The 23,567-nt window shown below is 42.4% G+C and overlaps 1 protein-coding gene across 7 annotated transcripts in view; it reads left to right on the top strand.

Annotated features, from left to right (window-relative positions):
* Positions 1–23,567, top strand: part of GRIA3 (glutamate ionotropic receptor AMPA type subunit 3) — a 276,587-nt gene that overhangs the window by 66,730 nt on the left and 186,290 nt on the right. For all 7 annotated transcript variants that reach the window (XR_013374893.1, XM_077888879.1, XM_077888880.1 and 4 more), the window contains one exon: positions 3,807–4,046. Coding sequence is in view for 6 of the 7 variants with exons in the window: in XM_077888879.1 (XP_077745005.1) it covers positions 3,807–4,046 (240 nt within the window). In the remaining variant the exon portion in view is untranslated. The remainder of the gene's footprint in view (positions 1–3,806; positions 4,047–23,567) is intronic.

The following is a 23,567-nucleotide window of genomic DNA, read 5'->3' as shown; positions in this document are numbered from 1 at the left end:
CTCCCATTGGGCCTTCTTTTTCTTCTTATTTTTTATTTTTATTCCAGTGTAGTTAATATGCAGTGTTACATTAGTTTCAGGTGTACAATACAGTGATTTAACAATTCTATACATTACCCAGTGCTCATCATGATGCAAGTACTCTTTAATCTCCCCCATTGGGCTTTGTACTTATGTTACTTATGCATGTTGAAATAGAGCAAGGGTAACAATGCACAATTACATTTGCAGGGCAGCTGCACCTCTGTTTTATATGAAGGGAATAGAACATTTACTGATTTTCTCTTAACATTCTTTTTGTTGATGTCTACCACCATGTGTCTGCCTGTTGGATCACAGTAGCCTAGTGTTTCCTGAGGATTACTGCTGATCTATAATAGTTCTAAATCCCTTGCCTGAGCCACAGCTTGGTTCCCTCACACCTGCTCACTCACATTTGTATAAGGTCTTCCTTTGTCTCATTGCTTATCATCATATGTAGGCTGAAGGACTTCACCAGGCACTCCTTACTGGAGTCTGATTTTCACATATTCAATATAATTCCCTTTTCATAAAGTTTTAAAAAGACCAAAAAAAACATTGTATTGCTTAGGTATGTGTGTGTATGTTTGTATGTCTTAAAAGACCAACGTAATGATAAACACAAAATTCAGGATAGTAGTTATGGAGGGAGGGCCAGAGGGATGTCCAAACAGGGGGACAGAATAGAAGGGAAAGACAAAGGTAAAAATAAGCTCTCAGAAATGTTATAGTTCTTGGGTTTATGGGTGTTCACTACCAGTGTTCATAAATAAATAAATGTCATAAGTATGAAAAGTCCATATATGACCTAATAGTGATTAATTCTGTACCCCTGAGGTTCAAAAACAATGATTATAAGAGCAATGCAAGGTTTTTTATTAAACAGAATCTCACTTCCGTAACATACTTTTATTTTGTTTCCTTTCAATGGCAAGGTCTTTTTAAAACTCTAAGTAGATCACAGCTATAAGTTTGCCTCTCTTCAAGTTCATTTCCCTCTCAATTATTGTCCATAATTTAGTCGGATTGGGATTCTCTTGTTGGAAATACATTACATTTCCCCCACAAGGCTATTTTTGTCTAGGGTTCATGGATCCTCATCTTGGGCTTTGCATGCTAGTTGATATGGATCCAAGAATTACGGACTACCTCCTGAATAATGTTTGCTGAAGGGCCATGATTGCTTGTTGCCAGATAAAATACATGATCCTTAAATTTGAATTTCAGGTCAACAACAAATAATTTTTTAATATATGTATGAACTTGAGGCATACAGAATCCTATATTTTACTTGTTAAACCTTGCCTTATCTCATTTGGGACAATAACTGCTCTTAAGGTCATTATTGGATTTGTGTCCCTGGGAGTATGAGTTTTAGAGTCAGACTCCAGTTCAAATCCTGGCTCCTCCACTCAAGACACAGAATGTTTTTGTCTCAGAATTTTCATCTATTAAATAGAAATAACAGCAATACACCATGAGGTTGCTGGGAATGTTAAATAATGTTTCTATAGTACTTAGCATAATGCCTGGTACATACTAAGCACTCAATGGCTATTGTCATTATTATTGTCAGTTTTATGTGGAACATTATGCGCATCAGCCAAGATCTGAGCTGATACGTAAAACTCTCCATTTATAGGATTAATTTGGGAACTGACTCTCCTTAGTGTCTTTCTTGGTGATAACCAAGGCAAAGTGGCATCCTGCTTCTTCCTTTTTGTTTCTGAATACTTCTTCTGCCTGCTCACCCACCCCATCATGAAGTGCCCCAGATTCATTTCTCTAATTGGTTTTCCTCTTTTAATATAAAGACCTTTTTTATATACCTGTGTTTAGGGGTCACTTAGAATTCCTCAAGTTAGAGGCTATGGTCTTCCTTGATGGAGATACCTGAGTGACTGGTAATCACCTTTGAAATGCTACCCTTAAGCCAATGACTAATGAGTTTGGCTAACAAAGGGGAACAGCCCTGATCAGTAACAGGTTTATTTTTTTTTAATTTTTTTTATTTATTTATGATAGTCACACACAGAGAGAGAGAGAGAGAGAGAGAGAGAGGCAGAGACACAGGCAGAGGGAGAAACAGGCTCCATGCACCGGGAGCCCAACGCGGGATTCGATCCTTGGTCTCCAGGATCGCTCCCTGGGCCAAAGGCAGGCACTAAACCGCAGCGCCACCCGGGGATCCCCAATAACAGGTTTAAATGGAAAGCTGGGAAAGCAAGATCCCACAGATACTGAGAACTCTCTGTCTCTCACAGTCGGTCAAGAAATGAATTAAATTGGTTTTCCACTTGTCTTCCTCCTACTTTCAATACCTTCCTTCTTTTTGGTGACCAATGCCTTCACTGTTTCTCCTCTCAGGAAAGACTCCAGACCCTTTACATTCTCTTCTCTGACCCACCCTTCCCTCTCAAAACTTGCCTATGTGTTTACACACCCTCCCTGGTGTCTAATTGGATATAGGACATGTTAATTCATCCTTATTTTTAGAGAGAGAGGAGGGGGAAGGAGGGGCCATGGGAGAGGGAGAGAGAGAATCTTAAGCAAGTTCCATGTCCCATGCAGAGCCCACCACAGGGCTCAATCTCATGACCCTGAGATCATGACCTGAGCCGAAATCAAGAGTTGGACACTGAACTCACTGAGCCACCCAGGTGCCCTAGAGATATTAATTCATCTTAACATACTAACAGCTTTAAAAGATTCTATTTAATCCTCCTCCCAAACCACAGAGTTTTTTTCAACACCCTAAGCCTGAAGAAGTAAGCCTAACAGTGGCTCCCTAGCAGATAAGGGAGGCCATGCAGGATTCCTTAAATCACACCACATTATCAGCTGCCTGTTCTATCTGCTTCGCATGAATGGAAGGGAGCAGTAGAGCAGATAATCTAAAGATCATTTCCACTTGGTTTGGGAATGTACCACACAGTGTTGTTGTAGCTGATTTGCTTTGCTAATTATGTTCTACTTAAGCTAATATTGAAATTGGTTCACATTTTTTAAGCTCATGTAGGCCAGAAGAGGGAAAAGGTGGTGGTAAGGCCCACTTTGAAATGAAGGACATAAAAGTTCAATGTGTGAGCTGATAGATCTAAAAGGTAAATGCAAAAGGAGCAAAATAGAACTTTGCCAATTATACCTACCTCATGTGACTCCCTGGGCACTGAAAGGCCAGTCTTTGCAATGGCTTGCCCAGGATCTGAAATCTTCATTAGTAACCTACATTAAGGGTCTTAATCATGATGACATAACTATAGTTAAGGCATTATATAACCTTGGAGGAATAACACATTTCCTATCAGACACCTTAGCAATTTGTCTGACTAAATCATCAGTCCTTATTGTCATCTAGTGGGAAAAGCACCGAAGGGGTGGGACACAAGACAGCTGTACCTTAATGGGAGCATGGGTACATTAAGAGACTGCTGGGCAGCTATGGCAGAAGTACAAGAACCAGGTGCCTTGAGGGTGAGCTGGGAGGGTTGCAGAAAGAGGGTAAGGCAATCTTCACCTTTTTCCTTCCCACATTATCTTAGTTTCTTGCTCATGGTAGACATAGAAAACATGCAACAATATCAAATAAATTCTTCCCTTCCTTATGCTTTTCCTGTTGGGCAATTAGGCTTTCAAGGGCTTCTAGAGGTTTCAGAAATCTTGGTTTTCCTTGGAGGCATATCATTTGGAACCAAAGCCTAACTATCCATTGTCTTTCCAACCCTGCAAGCTGCAGCAAGGGACCATGGGGCTATTGAAATGTATTCCTCTCTTTCTCATTGCAGTCTGCTCCCAGTTCTCAAGAGGGGTGTACGCCATCTTTGGATTCTATGACCAGATGTCAATGAACACTCTGACCTCCTTCTGTGGGGCCCTGCACACATCCTTTGTGACGCCCAGCTTCCCCACTGATGCAGATGTGCAGTTTGTCATCCAGATGCGCCCAGCCTTGAAGGGCGCCATTCTGAGTCTGCTGGGTCACTACAAGTGGGAGAAGTTTGTATACCTCTACGACACAGAAAGAGGTAAGAAGAGGCATCTGCTCTCCTTTATGAATATTCATGTGACAATGATGTTCAACCTCCCTCGACTCATGTTTGTTCCCTTCTCTTTCAATAAATACAATCTAATACTCTTTTAAAGTAGTCTTTAAATTCAAGATGAATTAAAATTAAGACCAAAAAAATCAATGCAATGGTAATTTTAGAATATAATTTTTCAAATTAAATACGTCCTCCCACCCCTGGCCATCGAAATGGGTTTGGGACTCTCCTGGTTGAGTCACTGTTGTTGAAAAAGAACCTTCTCCCCCCAAAATAATTTAGGTGGTCTAAAATGCACGAAGTAAAAGCAGCTTTATCTAAAATAGAGAGAGGCCTCAGCTGGAACATTTTGGAAAATCAGTCATATCAGAGAGTCTAATTATCCCCATTTTAGAGGTTAGAAAACTAAAACCCAAAGCAGAAATGTGCCATTTAAGCACAGAGCTGGGACTGGTGTCAATATCTCCTGCATTTAGCGCTTGTCCTAACAGAGCACATTAAGGCTTCAGCTTACAGGACCTCAACAATCATCTGATGGAAATAATAAGTGGAGAGTATCTAAACTGGTCTTTGGGAATGGATGTTTTTTCTAATATTGAGGTAATATATTGAGGACACATTCTGTTGAAACAGTCTCAGAAATTAAGAGTCTGATCTTAAATAGTATACAGTGAGGTATATCTGTTAACTATGTAACACGTTATAATTCAGCCAGACTCTTCGAAAATCCAGTTATCTTTGAGGGGTTTCCCAGTAAAACCAAGGGATCCCACCTCTGTAAGATCCCCCCCCCAAAATAAAACAATGTTACTTTATCATTTGTTTGCCTGCAACTCTGGCTATAGGCTGGGGATGGTTCTTTCTGATTCAGAGAAGGAATGAGCAGATAGAAGGCCTGTCTGCCTGAGTGGTACCTGGAGAGGAGGTCTTTTCTAGGTAACTTAACTTGAAGGACCATTTTGTTTTTGGAAACACAGAGAACTCCCTGTATTTGCCTATGGTACTTACTTCTAAAATATCAGATTTCATGAATCTGAAGCAAGAGATCCAAGTTCTACTTTAAGCTCTGCCATTAATGAGATCTCTGACCTTGAAGCTCTCTTGGCCTTGTCCCCTTCCCTAAAGTACTCTTTAGGGAAGAGTACTTTTCATGTCACATTCTGTGATTTTTTGAGATACTATACCAGACACAGGACATTTTGTATCTTGTTACTAACCCTAACTTATATATTATCAGTTAATTAGTCAAGCAATTCTATAAGTTGTTACCAACCCCGAATGGTGTGTTCCAGTCTTGTGATAGATGCTCACATAATACAGTTCTAATCGTGGTGGACAGAAAAGGACATACATGAAACAATTCATGAACAATGTGGAACACTATCAAATTGAATACTACGCTATAGACTGTGGTCGCTCTAAGAATTATGAAAAGGTAGCATCCCAAGAAAGTGGAGTTTTCAGAGAAGGCTGGCTAGAGGATCTAGGCTTTAAAGGATATGGAAATTGTGGATTGCAAGAGAATAGGAAGGTGTGGTTTGGAAAAGGGGAAAAGAGATGAAGCAAGGGCAGAATCAGGAAGGAGTGCTATGCATTTGCACAGAGCCTTGCCTGATGAGGGTACCAAAATAGCTTCAATATTCTAATTCACAATTTGCTAAATTCTAATGCATTTCACTTCTTTCAAACACTGAGGATGAATTAGCCTATTTCCTTTTACTGTATAGGGTGTTCTCTAGTGAGTAACAATCTAAATTTCAAAAAGGAAGTTTGTAAATCAGGCAGCTTCTCTCTTGAAATCTTTTGTAAACTAAATATCAGTTTTGCTAATACCATGACCTCTCATTTATTTAAAAGCAGAAGATACAATTCATGTGTTTTCTCCTCATCTCCCATGACCCTTCTTTGCCCACGAGCTGTGAAGTGGAGAAAGGAAGCAAAAGTCCATCCAGGTCTATTCCCTATCCCTGCCTATTTTCTCAGATCATTTCACTAAATAGTTTGGACAATTCTGTGGTTTGGAGCCGAAAGAAACCTTTCTTAATTGTGTGTATTCATATTTTTCCCCTATAGCCATTTAGCTGGTGGAGCTGATCAGATCAGCTTAAATACTTTCTATGAACTTTTACACTAACTCCCTTCTTGGAAAGCCTTCTTAAAACACTGAATCATGACCCTGTTCCAGTATTTTCAATGGCTTTAATTGCCCACATGGCGGGGGGGGGGGGGGTGGCGGGGAGTAGTCTATTCTTTAAGACTCAACATAATTATGCCTCAACCAACTATCAAACCTATTATCCCTATGTTACCTGATGAAAACCTTCTACTGCAGGCAGCTCCCATTTTCCACTGTTGCCCAAATGTACCAGAACTACGTTTGGTCTCAGCTACTTGATCTCTACTACCTAGAATTCTCCCCTTCATCTTGATTATGAAAATCCTGCCAATGCTTCCATTTTTTAAAACCCACCTCAAACTCTACTTCTCTAAGAGAGCCTTCCCTGGCTACTCCAGCTCATATTCATTCATTCATTCATTCAATTGGTGCTAGGATTACAATGGTGAACAAGATAGACTTAATTTCTACACCTATCCTAATGTATAGGAACTAGTTTTAAAGATTCTCAGTGACAGCCTCATTGAGAAGGGGCATTTAAACTGAGAGCTAAAGGATTAGAAGGAGACAACCGTGTGAAGAGTAGAGGGAAAGAGTTTCTGCAGTGGAAATATCAAGTGCAAAGGCCCTGTGACAGGGAAGAATTTGACATGTTTGAGGAACTGAAAGAAGACAAGTGTGGGTAAAGGGGAGTGAGGAGGTTGAGAGTGACCTGAGATGAGACTACAGAGGTAGACAGGAGACAGAGCATAGCCATGGAGAATGGACAGGAGCCATGGTAAGGAGTATGAATTTTATTCTAACTTCAATGGGAAGTCTTTGGAGGATTCTGAACTGAGGAGTCACGTGATCTAAGTTTCTATAGAGAGTGGAATGTGGTACAAGCGCAAAAGAAGGGAAACCAATTAAAAGGCCACCATGATTATCTAGGTAAGAAATGATGGCAGCTTAGACTAGGCTGGAGATAGAGAAAATGGGTGGAGCTGAAATACATTTTGGACACAGAATCAACAGAACTTGAGGACAGATTGACGGTGAGGGAGGAATGTGAGGGAGAGGAAGGCTTTGTGGATGACTGCTAGGCTTTTGGCCTGAGAGATTGGATAAAATACTGTTTACTGAGTTGACTGGGCAGGAAAAGAATGAGAGATCCTGCCCACCTCTGAAGACCCACAGAACCCTTTTGTCCATGCCATTCAGTTGGCACTTAACATTAAGTGTTCGCCATTGTTATTTCAGTGCATCTGCTCTATACCTTCCTAAGCCCCTCTCTCCAGTGTGATAACAAACAATTGGTTAGCCCCTAGATTCAGACGTTGTGCCTACTCTGTTAAATAGCACAGGACTGGGGACATATTTAGTATTTTCCCAACACCATTACTGATTAAAGAGTAAGCCCATGTCCATTTTTTTGTTGTTGGACTGAAAGACAGAGACAAAGGAAGGAAGGAAGGAAGCAAGCAAGCAAGCAAGCAAGAAAGGAGGGTGGGAAGGGAGAGATTGAGGGTAGGAAATGAAGGAAGAAAGAACATGTGAAAGGAAGAAAGCAGGAGAGAGAGAGAACCCAGTTTATTTTATTATTATTATTTATTTATTTATTTTTTATTGGTGTTCAGTTTGCCAACATATAGAATAACACCCAGTGCTCATCTCATCAAGTGCCCCCCTCAGTGCCCGTCACCCAGTCACCCCCACCCCCCGCCCACCTCCCTTTCTACCACCCCTTGTTCGTTTCCCAGAGTTAGGAGTCTCTCATGTTCTGTCTCCCTTTCTGATATTTCCCACTCAATTTGAGAACCCAGTTTATAAATCAAACCATGAGGTACAGTTCTTTAAAATATTCAATAAAGTACCTATTGTGTATTTCCTCGTTTTCTACAATAACCATCAATTGCTTTTGTAATAAAAATAATGGGGGAAAATTACAACTGTGAAATCAAATTTTAGAATACTTTAAATTACATAAGAGAGAAATGGAAGACAGACAGAAGGGAGCACCTATAATTACATTCAAATAAGCTAAATATATAAATGATGTGACTCTACTGTATAAGGGCAGGGGTAAGTGAGAAGCTGAGAAATGGATTACACAGTTGAGGTCATTTAAAAGATTTGTGGCACAATCAGGGTAACATTGCCTCTGAAATGATGAAACAGCAAATGGATTTCAAGGCTTTGTTAGCTACACGTGGATTTCTATCTGCCGAGAAAGGTCTGGTTTTGTGTTTGCAGTCAACACTTTGCTTTGTTACCAAAATACCATGTTGTTTCATTAATACAAAGTTGAAAATTCTGCTCTTGGTGCTATATACAGAGAAATTCAGTTCTTAGAAAAATCATGAGGTTGACTAAGTGAGATATCTGCGCTTCTGTGCCTTCTCCTCTTTACTGACACCCCTTTTTTATTTACCCAGGGCTCCTTCTATGTTACTTCTCTACACCTGCCCTCCCTGGAGGGAGCAAAGCCTTGATCTCTCTGTCCCAACCCGCCTCTACACCTCCACAGAAGCTTTCCTGTCCCACATTTCGTTTCCACTGATTAATAGACTTTCTCTGCAAGTGACAACAGTTCAGCTGACCAATGTACTCACACTAATTTCTCTATAGCTGTTAATGATGTGATGTGTTAGTCCATCCAGGGAAAAAAATTTCTATTCAGGTAAGGGCCTTCTGTGACGTAGAACCCTAGTCCAGAGCGTGGCTCTCTGATTCTGGGATCTTAGGCACCACAAGTCCAGTTGGGGAGGTCTCTTGCCCACACCGCTTCCTATACAGAAAGTCCTAAAGCCATGCCAGGGAGGTGGCCACCTCTTCCAGCTTTCTGTTAGACTTGTCTCTTGGGTATAAGTGACCTAGTTCTCTGTGGTGCTAACATTTCCCCCAGAACAGCAACATACTTGAGAACTGCAGCCAGACTCTCTCGTGCCCCTGACAACTCTCCTTGCCTTCAATGGGCACAGCCCACAGAGATGAAAGGTTCTGGCCCAGGCTGCGGCTCTCAGCTTAGATAATGAGATAATAGTTCTAAGTGCCCTTTGAGGCAACTAGTCCCTACCTTCTTGCCAGTGTTCAATAAACTCCTGCTGTTTCCCATTCTCAACCCGAAACTCCCTACTCAGTTCCCAAGTAACTCTCTGGAAATCAACAGCCTTCTAAAAGACCTTTCTATTTGCTCTAGAAAGTTGTGGCAGAAACATGGGCAGTGGCAACAGGTAGTCCATCAGTCACCAAGTAATTATTGGGCATTTTCTAGTGCTAGCTTGCACCAGGCTACCGGCAGTATTTAAGAGAGGCAGAACTAGGTCCTGGCTTTGAAGAGTTCACACTCCTGTTGCTGAAACAGTGATTTATATCAGAGGCCTGGAAAAAATTAATTTTTAACCCAACTGTTCCCTCATCCAATAATGACATGTGCACTCATTAGAGCAGACACCTTGTGAAGATTAAAATTGTTGCCAGATAGTGAGGAAGATGGGAAAACGTTGAAAGAGCTTGAGGGTTTAAGAGGTAAAGAGATTCCCCTCAGACAAGGAGAAAAGAGCCTTTCCTCAGAGGAGTGTTTTCAGATTGACTGGATTCAATTCCACACACCTTCCTGCATATTGTCATTTACCACCTACTTATGCAACCTGGCTTTGTCTCTCTCATTCAGTTCTACTTTCCCAAATAAAGCACAGAATCTCTGTCTCCCATCTCTCTCTGTTTCTGTCTCTGTTTCTGTCTCTTGCTCTCCCTCCCTCCCTCCTTCCTGCTTCCCTCTCCCTTTTTACACACACACACATCCCAGTACCAATCAGTGGCACAAATCAATATATCCGTATTATTGGCACCATTTTATCATAAGATAAAGCTGTTTGGTAAGAGCAGCTGCCATTTCTTATAAGCACTTAGTATGCTCTAGGCCCTGAATTTCTAGATCACCCCATTGAATCCATATGGCATTCCCACATCTTTTGACCGAAGAAACCGAGGCACAAAAAGGCTAAAAGTAGTGAAACCAGGATGTCAACCCAGGTCTGCCACATTCACAGTCCATGCATGCCGTTCGCTGGACTAACCTACTGCCTCCCATACTTCTAACATTTGAAATCTTCTACTACCTCTTCCCTTAGTCCTTCCTTTAGCCGTTCTCAAAGGACCTGGTACCTAGACCCTCCCTGTCCTAGGGGGTCTTCCTATGGATGTACTTTGTCCAGGGGTTGATATCCTCTATTAAAACCTGGTGTCCACAAATGAACACAAGAAATCGTGGTCCCAGAGTTCCAGGAATCCGGATAGGCAGCAGATCAAAAATCCTGGCTAAGAGGGAAATGAGTAGCAAAAGTAGCTAATACAGTCAGACACACGGGGGTTGCCTATGGTGCAAACTCATGGAGTGCTGTGGTGGGGACCTGGTTCTGAGGTGAAGTGAACTCAGAGATTCCTCTCTGGGGCAGAAACAGTTCCCAGTGCAGAGAGAGCTCTGAGCGTGCAGGTGTTCATCACTAAGGCGGCATTTTTGCTTGGAGAAAAAGAAAGCAAGGAGAGGCGGAAGATAGGTTCTACCATGGTTACTTGGCAGGAACCTGGAAAAAAAAGTAGCAGGTACCTTGATTTAAAAAAAAAAAAAAAAAGAAAGAAAGAAAGAAAAAGGACAGACTATCGTGGATTTTTTTTTCTCCTCCACTTTAAGAACTGAGTAAAGGATGTGCGAAGGTAACAGATGGCTCCAATTCTAGTCATGTCCATTTGCCTTCTGGGAAAAGCAAAGCCAAGAGAGTTTTTATTGAAATTCAAGCTACTTTTTACATCTGAATAAATTAGGAAGGCCCAGAGAATACATTATGCTGTGAGAGACAGATACTAAATTCCCCTGTTTGAGCGGCAATAATCGGGGTTGACAGTACCTGAGACATTTGGTAGCTTCTGCGGCCTGCCTAATCTATTGTGATGAGTCCTCAACTATGAGAGCATCTTGAGAGCCTGTGCAATAATAACAGTGAATGACTATTTGGACTCGGTTGTGAATAAAAGACCGCACATATGTCTGTAATGAGAATTTCATTGAAAATGAAAATACCGAAGCTGTCATATTTTTTAATACTTCGATTTGCACATCCTTGACTGCTTTGGGGCATAAAAAGAGAAAGTGCAGAGCAATTTGTTGTCAGCTCTTGAAATAAATTATCATTTAAACACTTCCTCTCCACAAAGGTTATTAGCTTAGTAGCTTGTTCCTGGGGTTGGACCATCAGTAGGGGAAAAAAAAAAATTGCAAGACATTAAACTACCCTTTCAAAAGCTGAATATTAGTTACTGTGGAAATTGTTCTCTCAGTGGCTTAACATATTTTGCTGTAGCTCTCCAGTGCTACAGATTAGACTGCAGTGACTATTAATAAATACTGTCATATTTTACAGCTGTCACGCAAAGCTGAAAAAAGGCTTCGCTGTGATTAGATCCTGTTTACTGTAATATTTCCAGCTCAGCCTCAGAAAGGCAGTTTTCCTATAAAGGTATTTTCCATAAGTAGAATATTTCTCCAACAGACAACATGACTAATTTTAATGTATCATTAACTCCTTGGTGGCAGTGAATTTGTGGTTAAACTGACTTCACAGTGAGAGAGCCATTCCTCTCCAGAGACACAGTAAGCTAAAATGTCGAATTTTCTCTCTTGGGCTGTCCTTCATATTCAGAGATGGTGTGACCATCAGGAGATGTGCTTCGAGTCGTCACCCTCCCCCACACAGACAGAAGGACAAATTTGCACTGGTTTATCTACCTTCTTTTGCCCTGTCCCTCTTGTGACCAATTGCATTGTTTGTAAGACAGCTGGTCAGGATTTAGGGCAGGAATGACACTTCAGTGGGCTAGCTAGAAATTCTGCTTCCTGAGCTAAAATGCCATCATAAGAGCAAAAGAAATAAATCTCTAGCCCCCCTACCATGCATTAGCTGTTTGGAATGGTATTCACATCTCTGAAAAAAAGGAGGTGACAGCTGGCAGGGTTGCTTTTGCTCTGACCTTCCATTGCTTTTCATCGAGCTCCTTGAGGAATTAACCCTCACTAAGCTGAATATCTAGTTTTCAATGAATGAGTGGTCCTGATACTATTAAGGGTTGAGCCTGAAGGGTCCTTGAGAAGGCTCTTCTAAATGTTCCTTGCGGGAAGCGACAGACTGTGGTGTAGACCTTCAACCGTGGCTTTAAGATTCGTCCCCAGGAGCCCCTTTAGGAAACAATTAAAGCCAGGGCAGGAATGCTGTGAAGTTAAAAGAATACATGTACTGTCTTTAGCACTAAGCTGGACACAGTAATACGCTCAATAAATTTTACCTTTTACTATTATCATTATAGACCAGTGGTCCTCAGTGGGGAGGGAATGTGATTTGACCCCACACACACACAGGGACATTTGGCAATGTCTGGAGACATTATCAGTAGTGAGGAGAGGCCAGGAATGCTACTAAACATCCTGCAGCACACAGGACAGTATCCACCTCCAAAAGAATTATCTGGAACAAGGTAGCATCAGGGTCAAAGGACAGATGGTTGCAGGAACTCCTCAAGGGGTTGTCAGTGAACCAATCTAGCATCTACTGAGTGTCTCCTACTGTGCCTAGATTAGTGTTAAGATAGGATAGGTTCAATAGGAGGTAAAGCCTTTGGCTTTGAAGAGCTTCTATTATGGTCAGCAAGACAGGATAAGATTAATGCACATGACATAAAGATAAGTATAAAACAACATAAGGCAAGAGCTAGATTGTGTAGTACAGATTTGAAGTATCGTGGGAATCCAAATTAGAGACAGTTTGCAATAGGCAAGCTGACCCATTAGGGAAAGCTCAACAGAAGAAGTTAGACATTTTTCTAAGCCCACCACCCAACTAGCAATGACATTGCCTTGATTGCTAAGGCCAAGTTGGTATCTAGAACCAAAACAACATAGCATTCCCATCAAGGCTCCCAAATGTCAGAGCTCAGGGCAAGAAACACAATTAAAGGAAAAACCAAAAAAAGGAACAATGTTCCTTTTACTAAATGGAAAGCAATTACAGAGCTGTTGAAAATAGGCAGTAAACAAAAGGAGGGAGGAAAATACTGGCAAAATTCCATGTCCCCCCCCCCAACTAATCCTGTAGCAAAAGTGCAATTTGCAACAAAATCAACATTGCTTTCTCCCTCTCTCTTGTAGTCAAACACACTGTTTGGCATCAGCACTAGCACACATGATGCCTTAGCAGAAAAGTGGACGGAAGCAAGGAAGACAGGATGAGTGGGAGGTTAAGGTGGAGCACAGCTCACTTCACCCTGCCCTCCCCTCTCCCCTCTTGCCCCCTTCCCCAGTCTCTATGGAGTACCTTCAGTGGGGGAAAGTGCCGGCACTAACAGAGAGTACATCCCTCCCCATCTTCCTGGATTCTTTCCCATCAGTAAGTTGCCAGTGTCGGCTGCTATCCTGCTTTGTCTACTCCACAAATGATCTGATTAATTCTCTGGTGCTAACTGCCTCAGCGGGCCTTCTCGGCAGTAGAACAGAGGCTAATTAAGATCATGTCAGGCGAGGAGGCTGACAGGTTATATTCCTGGCCACACAGAACTTTTAGAGGGCGCTTCAACTCCACCGCAGGCAGACAGTGCTTGGCCAGGCACCTGACTCCATCGTAGGCTTCGCATTTATTTCCACCAGTTCCTGCATCAACAGGCCTCTGTTTTGTCCAGGATGCACTCCTTCTTCTTGTGATAATGAGCTGCCACTGTATTTGCTTTCAGTTGCATTACTTTAGCTTCCTTTCATTTGAATTTTTTTTCATTTGAATTTTTAATATGCTTGTAAACAAAGATAATAATTAATAGTGGGAAAAAATTAATAGTGGGGTCATTTTCCCTCCTAAATCATGTGTGTAAGTGTGTGTGTGTGTGTGTGTGTGTGTGTGAGAGAGAGAGAGAGAGAGAGAGAGAGAGAGACAGACAGACAGACAGACTGTGTGTGCGTGTCTTACCAGCACATAGCCCATAGAGGTGAGTTTAGGACAAGTAAAGGAAGCCCTACTTCTCACAGCAGGTAGAAAATGGAGGAAACATATGGAACTCATTACACCAAGTGGTAGATTAGACTGAAAATAAAAATAGCTTTTCCCTCCCCCCAATAAAAGCTTAGGTGAATTCATGGATGACAGACTCATAGTGAGTTATTAAGGGAAAGAGATGTTTGAAGATTTCTCGAAACTGAGGTCACCACAAACCGCACAATAGATTTAAGGGGTCATATTTGCTTTCTCGTAGGCAACTGGTCACACAGGGTGCTGGCATTCTGTGACCTGGGTTTTTTAAAGATAATCTCAAGAGTCTGCTATGCATCTGGGAGGTGGAGAGGAATACTGAGAAATAGGGAAATGTTCTTCAGGACCACCGTGTCTACTCTTCTAGAATCAGAGCCTCCAACCGCACAGCAAGAAAAATACACTATTGTAGGAGGTGACTGGCCCAGCTATAAGGATGTTGAAGAAAACCAGTTCCATGCCCAACTGTGCCACTAAGTAGCATGTGTGATCCTGGGCAAGTCACAGAGCCTTTCTGGTCCTCAGATCCCATACCTGCAAGAACAAGGGGAGTGGACTCAATCATACTTCAACCAACAATTTCTGGGTGCAGCAGTTGTGTGGCAAGGGCATTACTAGGGTTATAGAAGTGAATGGAACAGAGTGCCTATCCTTAAGCAGCTCACAGTTTCGAAGGGGAGCAAGGGTGTGTAAATAAGTAAGTAGAATCTACAGTGATTCTTTCAGGTTCTAAAATTCTGTGGGCTATCATAGCACTTCCATTTCTTTCTCTTTTTTCCCCCATAATGAAACCAGAACTCCTTTTCAAATGGCCACTCTTAGGGAGGGTTACAGAGACTCAAATATTCACTCACATCAGCTTTGAAAGTTAGCCAGACAACCTCAGAACACTCAGAGATCCTTCTTGCTCACCCCTTAGTGCCCAGTGCTTAACCTTTCCTGGATCCTGCTAGGCAGAGGAATAAAGGAAACAAGGCCAAGCTGGTAGATTAGGATGTCCAGTAGCTCTTAAAACCCTTCATGGTAGATCTCACAGGTTTTCTTCTAATGAGATGTGCTGGAATTTTCAACAGTCCCGTCCTCCCCCTACCTAAGGTCTTTACTACCAGCACCCTTCAAATTTTTTTTTAATTTTTATTTATTTATGATAGTCACAGAGAGAGAGAGAGAGAGGCAGAGACATAGGCAGAGGGAGAAGCAGGCTCCATGCACCGGGAGCCCGACGTGGGATTCGATCCCGGGTCTCCAGGATCGCGCCCCACCAAAGGCAGGCGCTAAACCGCTGCGCCACCCAGGGTTCCCACCCTTCAAATTTTTAAGCCATAGCCCCACACAGCCCTTTCTAGTCTCAAGGCTTCTGTGAAATCAATGCATTTCTACCAAAAATTTCTAGGATAATAATGCAGCTTTGTTTCTTGACTATATCCAAATTCTGCAAAAATTCAGAATGCTTCATGAGGCAAAACAGTTACACGGGCTTTCCAAAGGGTCTCTCCAAGTCTAGATCTGTATATCTCATCTCCCTCTAAAACCTTTCTCTTGATGCCCCACTGGGACCTCAAACTCAACATGCTGAATTCTCTGAATTTATCATCTTCCTAGAAAATTCTTTCCTCCATCTGTGTTCCCAGGCCCCATGAGTGCCACTGCCTGGCAACCCAAAGCAAAAACTTCATCCTTGAATCTTCCCTCTTCATCATTCCTCACACTCATCACCAAGACCCTCTTCTGCATTCCCTCCACCACTGACTCAAGTGCAGCCTGCCATCACCTCCTGCACTTAATAGAGCTCTTCATCTTACCCCTTTCAGGGCCACCAGGCAGCAATCTTCCTTTCACATCTCTCACTTGCCTAAAAGCTTTCAGTGGTGTCCCATGACTCCTAGCATGGCGTCCTAACTTCTTAGCAGGGCACAGAAGGCCCTACTTGATGCAACTCCAACCTGTTTTCCTAGCCTCGTCTCCTCCCATTTCTTACCCACTAGGCCTCTGTACTCTAGCCATCTGGAACTATACTAGTTTCAATATGCCATATGTGCAGTACCTTTATGTTTTTGCTCCATGCCTTTGCATATACTGTTCTGACGTTCTGGCGCTCAGCTCCCTCACCCTGCTCCCCTCACCTTCACACATACATACACACAAGCACACACTATCTGCTAAATGACATGTCCTTCAAAACTCTGTTCAAATATTCACTTCCCCAGGCCTACGTGTACAAGGCTGCCTGCCCTGTGTCCTCATAATACTTTGTATATGCCTCTAGTATAGATCTGATCCTACTATAGTAGTATTATCTGTTTATGCTCTTTCTATAGTAGTATTATGTGTTTATGCTTTTATCTTCAAGAGACTGTAAACTTATTGAAGATTGTTGTCTTACTCATCTCTGCCAGCACTGTGCTAAGTGCTGAGTATAATACAATGCCTGGATGGTTATTATTATTTGTAAATTGAACAAATGAATGAGTGAATAACAGAACCTTCATTTAAAACAAAATGGGATATTTGAAGGGCCTAGAGGAGGTGGTAAAAAAGAAGGACTTGGGTGGGTTGTATCCTCAGGTCATACATTAGATGTTGCCCCCCCTACCTCTTATACACTGGGCTAGTCCTCACTTTGAGTCCTTCTGTGACCCAACCCCTTCACCAAAGATATCACTTTCCTTTTAAAAAAAATTAACAAAAAAGATATCACCTTCCTGGTCCAATCAACTTGGAAGCAGAATGAACATTTTAGTGCTGGGAACATTCATTGTAGGTCTTTGGCTAAAGGACACCCCTCCAATATGGTAGATGGTCCCTGAGTCTCAGCCAATACAGAGTCATTAACGTTTGAGGAATTTCAAGAGCCAGTGTATAGGTCCTGTACTATTTTATACCAACCAATGGCATTTAGAGATCCACATGAATTCTCTAAAGATAAGAGGAACATGATATTAATTTCTACAGCTGCCAATGAAAAAGTAAATAAAGCAAATTATTTCAACATGTCTATGTAGACGATGTGACAAGGATGAGAGGCAACCTGAGAGCAAATGCAGTCAGTTCTCAGTTATCCATACAAGATGAAGTGAAACAGGCACAGATAAGCCAAAGGGCATTTCTGTGGGCATGAAAAAATGCCATTTTATAACAGAATTTCCTTCTTGTTTCTATACTACTTAGGCTTAGCTGAACATGGAAATAAAGGGAGGTACTCTAGGGGAAGGGAACTTTAAAGATGTCCTTTCAATTATAAATTCTCCCAAAGACAGGAAGCACCCTTTGGAAGAATTACCAGGAATAGGATATAAAATAGTTGTATGGAGAAATAGAAGTAGATAAGGGGGACAGAGAAGGAAACAGAGGAAGGGCCCTGAATCTGGGGAGAAAAGACATGATGTCGAGGCCCCCAAAACAAACTTTGCTGATCTTAAAATGACCAGCCCCACTCCTGAAACCATAATGACTGACAGACATAAATCAGGAACAAAGACAATTGACAGTAAACATTGAAAGCCTGGTAATTTTTGCTAAAGAGGTTTGAAAGTAAGTATTTATATTGCTTAAGAAATTCAAAAGAATTGCATCAGCTCTAAAGTTTCCAGGTTTCAACAAGCAAACTACAGAATTATTATACAGAAGCATTGTATACCTCGGAGAGGCTGAGAAAAAGCCTCTAAAGATTAGTTGGGTCTCTTCTTCTTTTGGGAAGCTCTTGGTAGAGGTGTATTCCTCCTGGAAATCCTGGAGAAGAAATAAATGGTTTCCATTTGGCATACTACATACAGCAGAAAGCTATACAATATTTGCTAAAACTAGCCCTGGTCTTTCTTTTTTGACTCTTTTCAATAATATAAGTCTATTATAGCTTGTCAATAAGATGGTAACTTTCAAGAGGAAGCACTAAGGCTTATCTAAGTGATTTTTTTTTATCCCACCACTTTTATCTAACAGTGCTGGATAGCAGCATTAAAACTTAGATGTCAAGCTGGAGAGGTCTTTAAAGTTCCTAAGTCTGAGGTTTCAGGTTCTGAAAAATGGATTGGCCCCATATTTTGTCGAGTCGGTAAGTCTCCTAATCTGTAATTCTACTTAAAATGTGGGATTCCAAAAATCTAAAGGCTAGCCACAGATTTATCATATTAAGCCTTTTCTACTCTGTCTCAATGCTTTTATCTACATAATGGCAGTAATATACTTTGCACCCTATCTTGCAAGAATAAAGAGGAATGGCATAATGACGTAAGCTAAAATCAAATGCATGACTGCGCAATTGCCTACAGCTCAAAGAACTCTGTAGATAAGTGGTTAAGATGCAAGATAGGCTCATCATCTGCGCCCACAGAGTTACAGAGCTATCCACCAGGTTTTACCCAACAGAATTGAAAGAGCACACACTTTTCCACACTCTTCATATACTCACCCACCCGGAGGATCCAGCCAGTTCTATCCATTCTTTGCATCAATTAGCAAGTCAACAAGCCACCACATTAAATGGGAATAGTCCACAAATGCTCATCAGACCAGGGCCATACCATGGCTAGCAGCAACGGCCACGGGCTCTAGGCTCGGGGTTGCATGTCCGTTTCCTCACCTTTAGAGTGAGAGAACACTTATACCTAATTCATAAGATTGTTGTGCAGATTACATCTAGGATAGGCTCCTCCACCAGTTCCTGGCACCTAGTTAACATTCTGTCAGTGTCAACCATCATTATTAGGCTCTTACTGGGGTCACAGGGAAGGGGGAGGACTGAGACACAGAATGAGAATCCTAGGCTGCCCTATCTGGTCTCTTCCGCACTTTTGGGGTGACCCTGCTCACCTCTCTGGTGTGCTAATTTTGGTTCTCCTCCATCAGAATCAGAACCCGTTCCTGGGAAAGGAGCGAGGAAGTTTATTTACATGACACAGGGGCAGAAGTGACTGATGTACATAGCCTCACGCAGACCTCTTGTGTTTTTGGCAAGTGCAGAAAGCCTCAGGCCACAGGAAGGAAGCCTTGCCTCTGGAATTGCAATACTGGTGATGGAGGAGGAGGATCATTGGCTTCCTGCAATCCTAACTTCATAGGCAGCCCTCTGTCCCACATATTGCCAAGGCTAGACCCATTGCTGAAGAGAAGGGAAGGAGTGGAAGAGCTGGACCAGCACATTTTAGTGGTTTTACTGGGCACATGTTCTGGAGAATAATAAAACAGAAAACAGCATTCTCTTCATTCACAAGCAAATAGAAATGCCTAAAGGCAACTTAAGCTAAACAGACAGCCTCTTTGGACAGTCCTGAAGCTAGTGGCTCCACCAAAAACATATCTATATTTTCATTTTTTGATAAGCTGACAGAAAGTGGAGCATATGTCTTTTCTGACATTTTAGGCTCTCTTGGATTCATAGTATGTATACAGAGTCCTAGAATCCTGAAGCAAAGCTCAGTTTATGGTCTTACATTAGTTTGGCTAAAAGCTGGCCACTGTTGGGAAAGGGAGGAATGGCCAGGTCTTTGTACAGGTTCCCTTCCAGTCTCTGCCTGCACCTGCAGACCCATTCCCTGCATCCATGGCCATGCGACTGGACAGACATGATCATTTGTGTATACACCCACAAGGAGGGGCATGAAAAGAAAGTCAAGAACCACAGAGAGCATGGGGGGAGTCTCTGGTCATGTGGAAAGAGATCATGCAAAGGATTTTTCCTCAGCCTTAGAGATGAACGGATAAGATATAACAACTACCCTCACTGACAAATCCAAAGTCAGCATCCTCCAAACCCCAGCTGCCTCATCACTTTACCTTAGTGGTTGTCCCCACCGCACAGGCGTTCAAGATACCATGGGACAGTGGCCACGTCTTCTGAACACAAAAACAGGACATGCAGTCCTACAACATGCTTTCTTTTCTTTCTGGTTTTTCCAAGGCAGGCAGGCCTAAAGATTTCAGTCCCAGCTCTGACGTAGATCAGCTGTGTGACTTTGGGGGAAGAAACCTAAGCATCTGTAAAGTGGCATTGGTTAAAGTATCTGCCTAATTGGACTGTTAACAAAAACTAAATGAGATATGGTGGAAGCTCTTAGCACAGTGTCTGATAAACAGAAATGCACCCGGTAAGTGTTAGCTATTATTACCTATGGTAATGATTGAAATTTTGCAGACACATCGACATGAGACATGGTTTAGTTACTAAGTTCAAGAAAAGAAGATACATGAAATTTGACCTGCCCCAGAAAATCCTAGATGTCTTATCGCTGTATCTGTAGACACTGCTTCCCCTTCAGTTTAACAAGGCATAGAAAGAAGGCGACCTTCTCACTGACCTCATAATTCCTCGTAGCTACCGATAAGCTATTTAGAGCTTTGTGAATCTGATTTCTCTCCTGGCCCCCTATCTTTTGTGTTCTTTGAATGTTCCAACTTGAAATTCGAGAACTATCTCCATAAACTATTTGCTTGTATGAGCTCACCTGTCACTGAGAGATCGAAATTATTGCTTAGCTGGAACCCACCAAAATGGAAGAGCAGTTATTTTAATTAACATTATTCAAAACAAAACCTACCATTTTACACTTCCAAGCATCATTCTCATGTCTTTTGTCATCATTCATGCCCTGTGAGGAGGGCAGTGCAGGCGTATCACTGCCAGTTTACTGCTGAAAAAAATCTATATTCCCCCCAAAGGGAAGTGACCTGTGCAAGGTCACACAGCTAATGAGTAGTGAAAACAGGACTCAAGTCCAAATTTCCTAACACCCAGTCCCACAGTCTTCCCATTCCACCAGGCTGCTGAATGATTTTAGGTCAAAAGATTATTTCCATACTGACAATGATAGACTCAGGCTTTAGGGGGGATGTTTAGGGGCAAACAAGTAATTAATTCTTTGGACCAACATCCTCCCTTGCCTGAGCATCTGCTAAGTGCCAGGCTCTCCACTAAGCCTTTTAAATGCAACAACTCCTTTCATCTTCACTACACTTCTATAGCAAGGTACTTGTGATTCTCATTTTACAGATAAGAAAGTAGAGGCATGGCAGAGGTAAGTGACTTGCTTAATGCCACACTCCTAGTGCGTCCTGAAGCTAGTTCTAGATGCCCTGTTTCCTAACTCCCAGTCAAGTGTTCTTTCTACGACTCCACACTGACAGGAACTTCCAGCTCTCTTATTAACAAGGAAAGGATGTTATTTTTAAAGATGCTTTAGGGCAAAAAGATAAGCCAGTCCTCTCTCAATTCCTCATATGATAGAGAAGTACAGAAAGCAGGCAAATCATGCCTAATCCCAAAGCCCTGACTGCACAGCTGTGGAAGGACAGCTAGGGACACGGAATCCAGCAGAGAGAACTCAGGGCAGGGGTAGATCCCCTCTTACCTGCTCACCATCTGGGCTCCAGTCACAGATGGTTTTCAACCAAAGAGAAGGGTGAAGTAGGAGTAGTCACTCTTTCACTTCCATCCTCCCATGAGGAGCTTAGGGTCCTGCTCTTGTTCCAACCTATCTCACACCCCTCACCACAATCACCCTTGTTCCCCATTCCCCGGAACTCTGCTAGATGCCTGGAGACTGAGGAGGACAGTGGTTGCACACCTCGATGACATTTGCTTTTTAAGAAGTGCCTTCTAGCCCTTCACCTTCTTAGCATCTGAATTGGGGGATGGAGAACCAGCTCTACCTATAGCCCTCTCCCATCCCAATCTGAGGTAGGGATAGCCAGTTAGAAGGGGGTAGGGTATGGGTTGCTATGGTTAACTAACTCACTGTTAATTGGAGCTTGACCAGCCTCGTTTTCTTGCTTCCAGAAATTTCTTCCCTGAGGATACAAATGAGAGCAAATCACACTAAAGACAGGAAAGGTGAAGTTACACGTGCACATTTAGACCAGGAAGGGGAAAAATCAGTTAATTATTTCAAGACCTCTTGAGATGCTGTAAATACACAGTCAACACAGAACAAAGATCTCTTTTTCCCCCCCTTACATTATTTATGTGCCATCTAAAAATTACATGCCCGTTCTCTTTCCAGCGCTGAGAGAGAGAAACATGCATATTCATGATCTGATAAATATTTAAGTGGGATTTATTTAAATGAGAGAGTCCATTTACAAACATTCCCTGGCTCTGAGATTTTATCCTGGGCACACAGAGGGAGGATAATTTCCTCTGGTAGATTCAAAACCTCCGCTGGCCACCTGCCCCCCTAAACTTGGAGCTCTTCCTTGAGAACTGGTGAATGCCACCCGCATTATTTCAAGGGAGTCTTCCGTACCTCCTCCCTTCAGGCCTGCCTTCCTGCTCTGAGCTCATGCCATAGGATCAGTCGTTGGCAAAATGCTAGAGCTGGCAGTCTATTTGGGGGTGGTGGGGGGGCAGTCCCAGCTTTCTTTGCCTAGTCGTTTCCTCCTCCCCACCCTAGCCCCACAGTGGCTACCACCACTGATACCCCAGGCCTTCTTCTGGTCCACCTCTCCAGCTGAGGGAGGACAGTTCTGTGATATACCAAATAACCAGGATTGTGCTACCCTTCCCAGGAGGACATGCATTTTAATACTAAAGCATTTTGACAGCACTTATTTCCAAAGTCTGTGTACATACAATGTTTTCTTTGCTTCTCAGAACAATCCTGTGAGACTCCCAAGGCAAGAATCCTTTTCTCTGGCTTAGAGATGAAGAAATAAAAGGACACCCTGCCTGCCCAACCTAAGTCACACAGCTAGTGAGTTGCAGAGTTAGGACTCGAACTCAGGTCTCATAGCTCTCTAGGCTCTTATTACATACAGCTGCCTCTCATCTAGGAGGATTCTCAGAGAGAAAGCAATGGCAACCCAAAGAGAAGACTCATGGTGACCTATCGAGCATCGTGGCTGTAAGAGGGGGAAGTATTTGGGGATGTCTGGGACTGTGCTTGCCACCTCTTCAGTCCTACCGTATTAGTGATTGTCTGTGTGTGAGGTTAACTCTCCGTTCTTGGGCGCCACCCTGGTTCTGGTTCTAGCTAGTCCTGTCCCACCTGTCTTCCTCCTCCCAAATTATATTTGCCTGTTTTGTGTCTCATTTTATCTAAACTGCATGAGATGATCAATGAATTCACCTGTAGAGCAAATGTGGGCTAGGGAGTAAATACTGGTTAACAGCTCAATGTCTAACCTCTCCCTGGTCATACACATGTTTTGCCAAAAGCTTCTAATGCATTAAGTGAAGGACACTCTGTATGGCAAAGATTTTGAGCAATGAGCCAGGCCATCGAGGGCAATATCATTGTGCAAATGAACTTCACAGTTCTGTAACTTACACCACCTAAGTGGCCATCTATTTTGCCTAATTTACGGTTGCCAGATAAAAAACAGGATGTCCAACTAAATTTGATTTTCAGA

Source organism: Canis aureus, chromosome X (genome assembly GCF_053574225.1).
Source record: "Canis aureus isolate CA01 chromosome X, VMU_Caureus_v.1.0, whole genome shotgun sequence".
Classification (NCBI taxonomy): Eukaryota; Metazoa; Chordata; class Mammalia; order Carnivora; family Canidae; genus Canis; species Canis aureus.
Note: the sequence above shows the minus strand (reverse complement) of the source record. Positions and strands in the feature narration are given on the sequence as shown.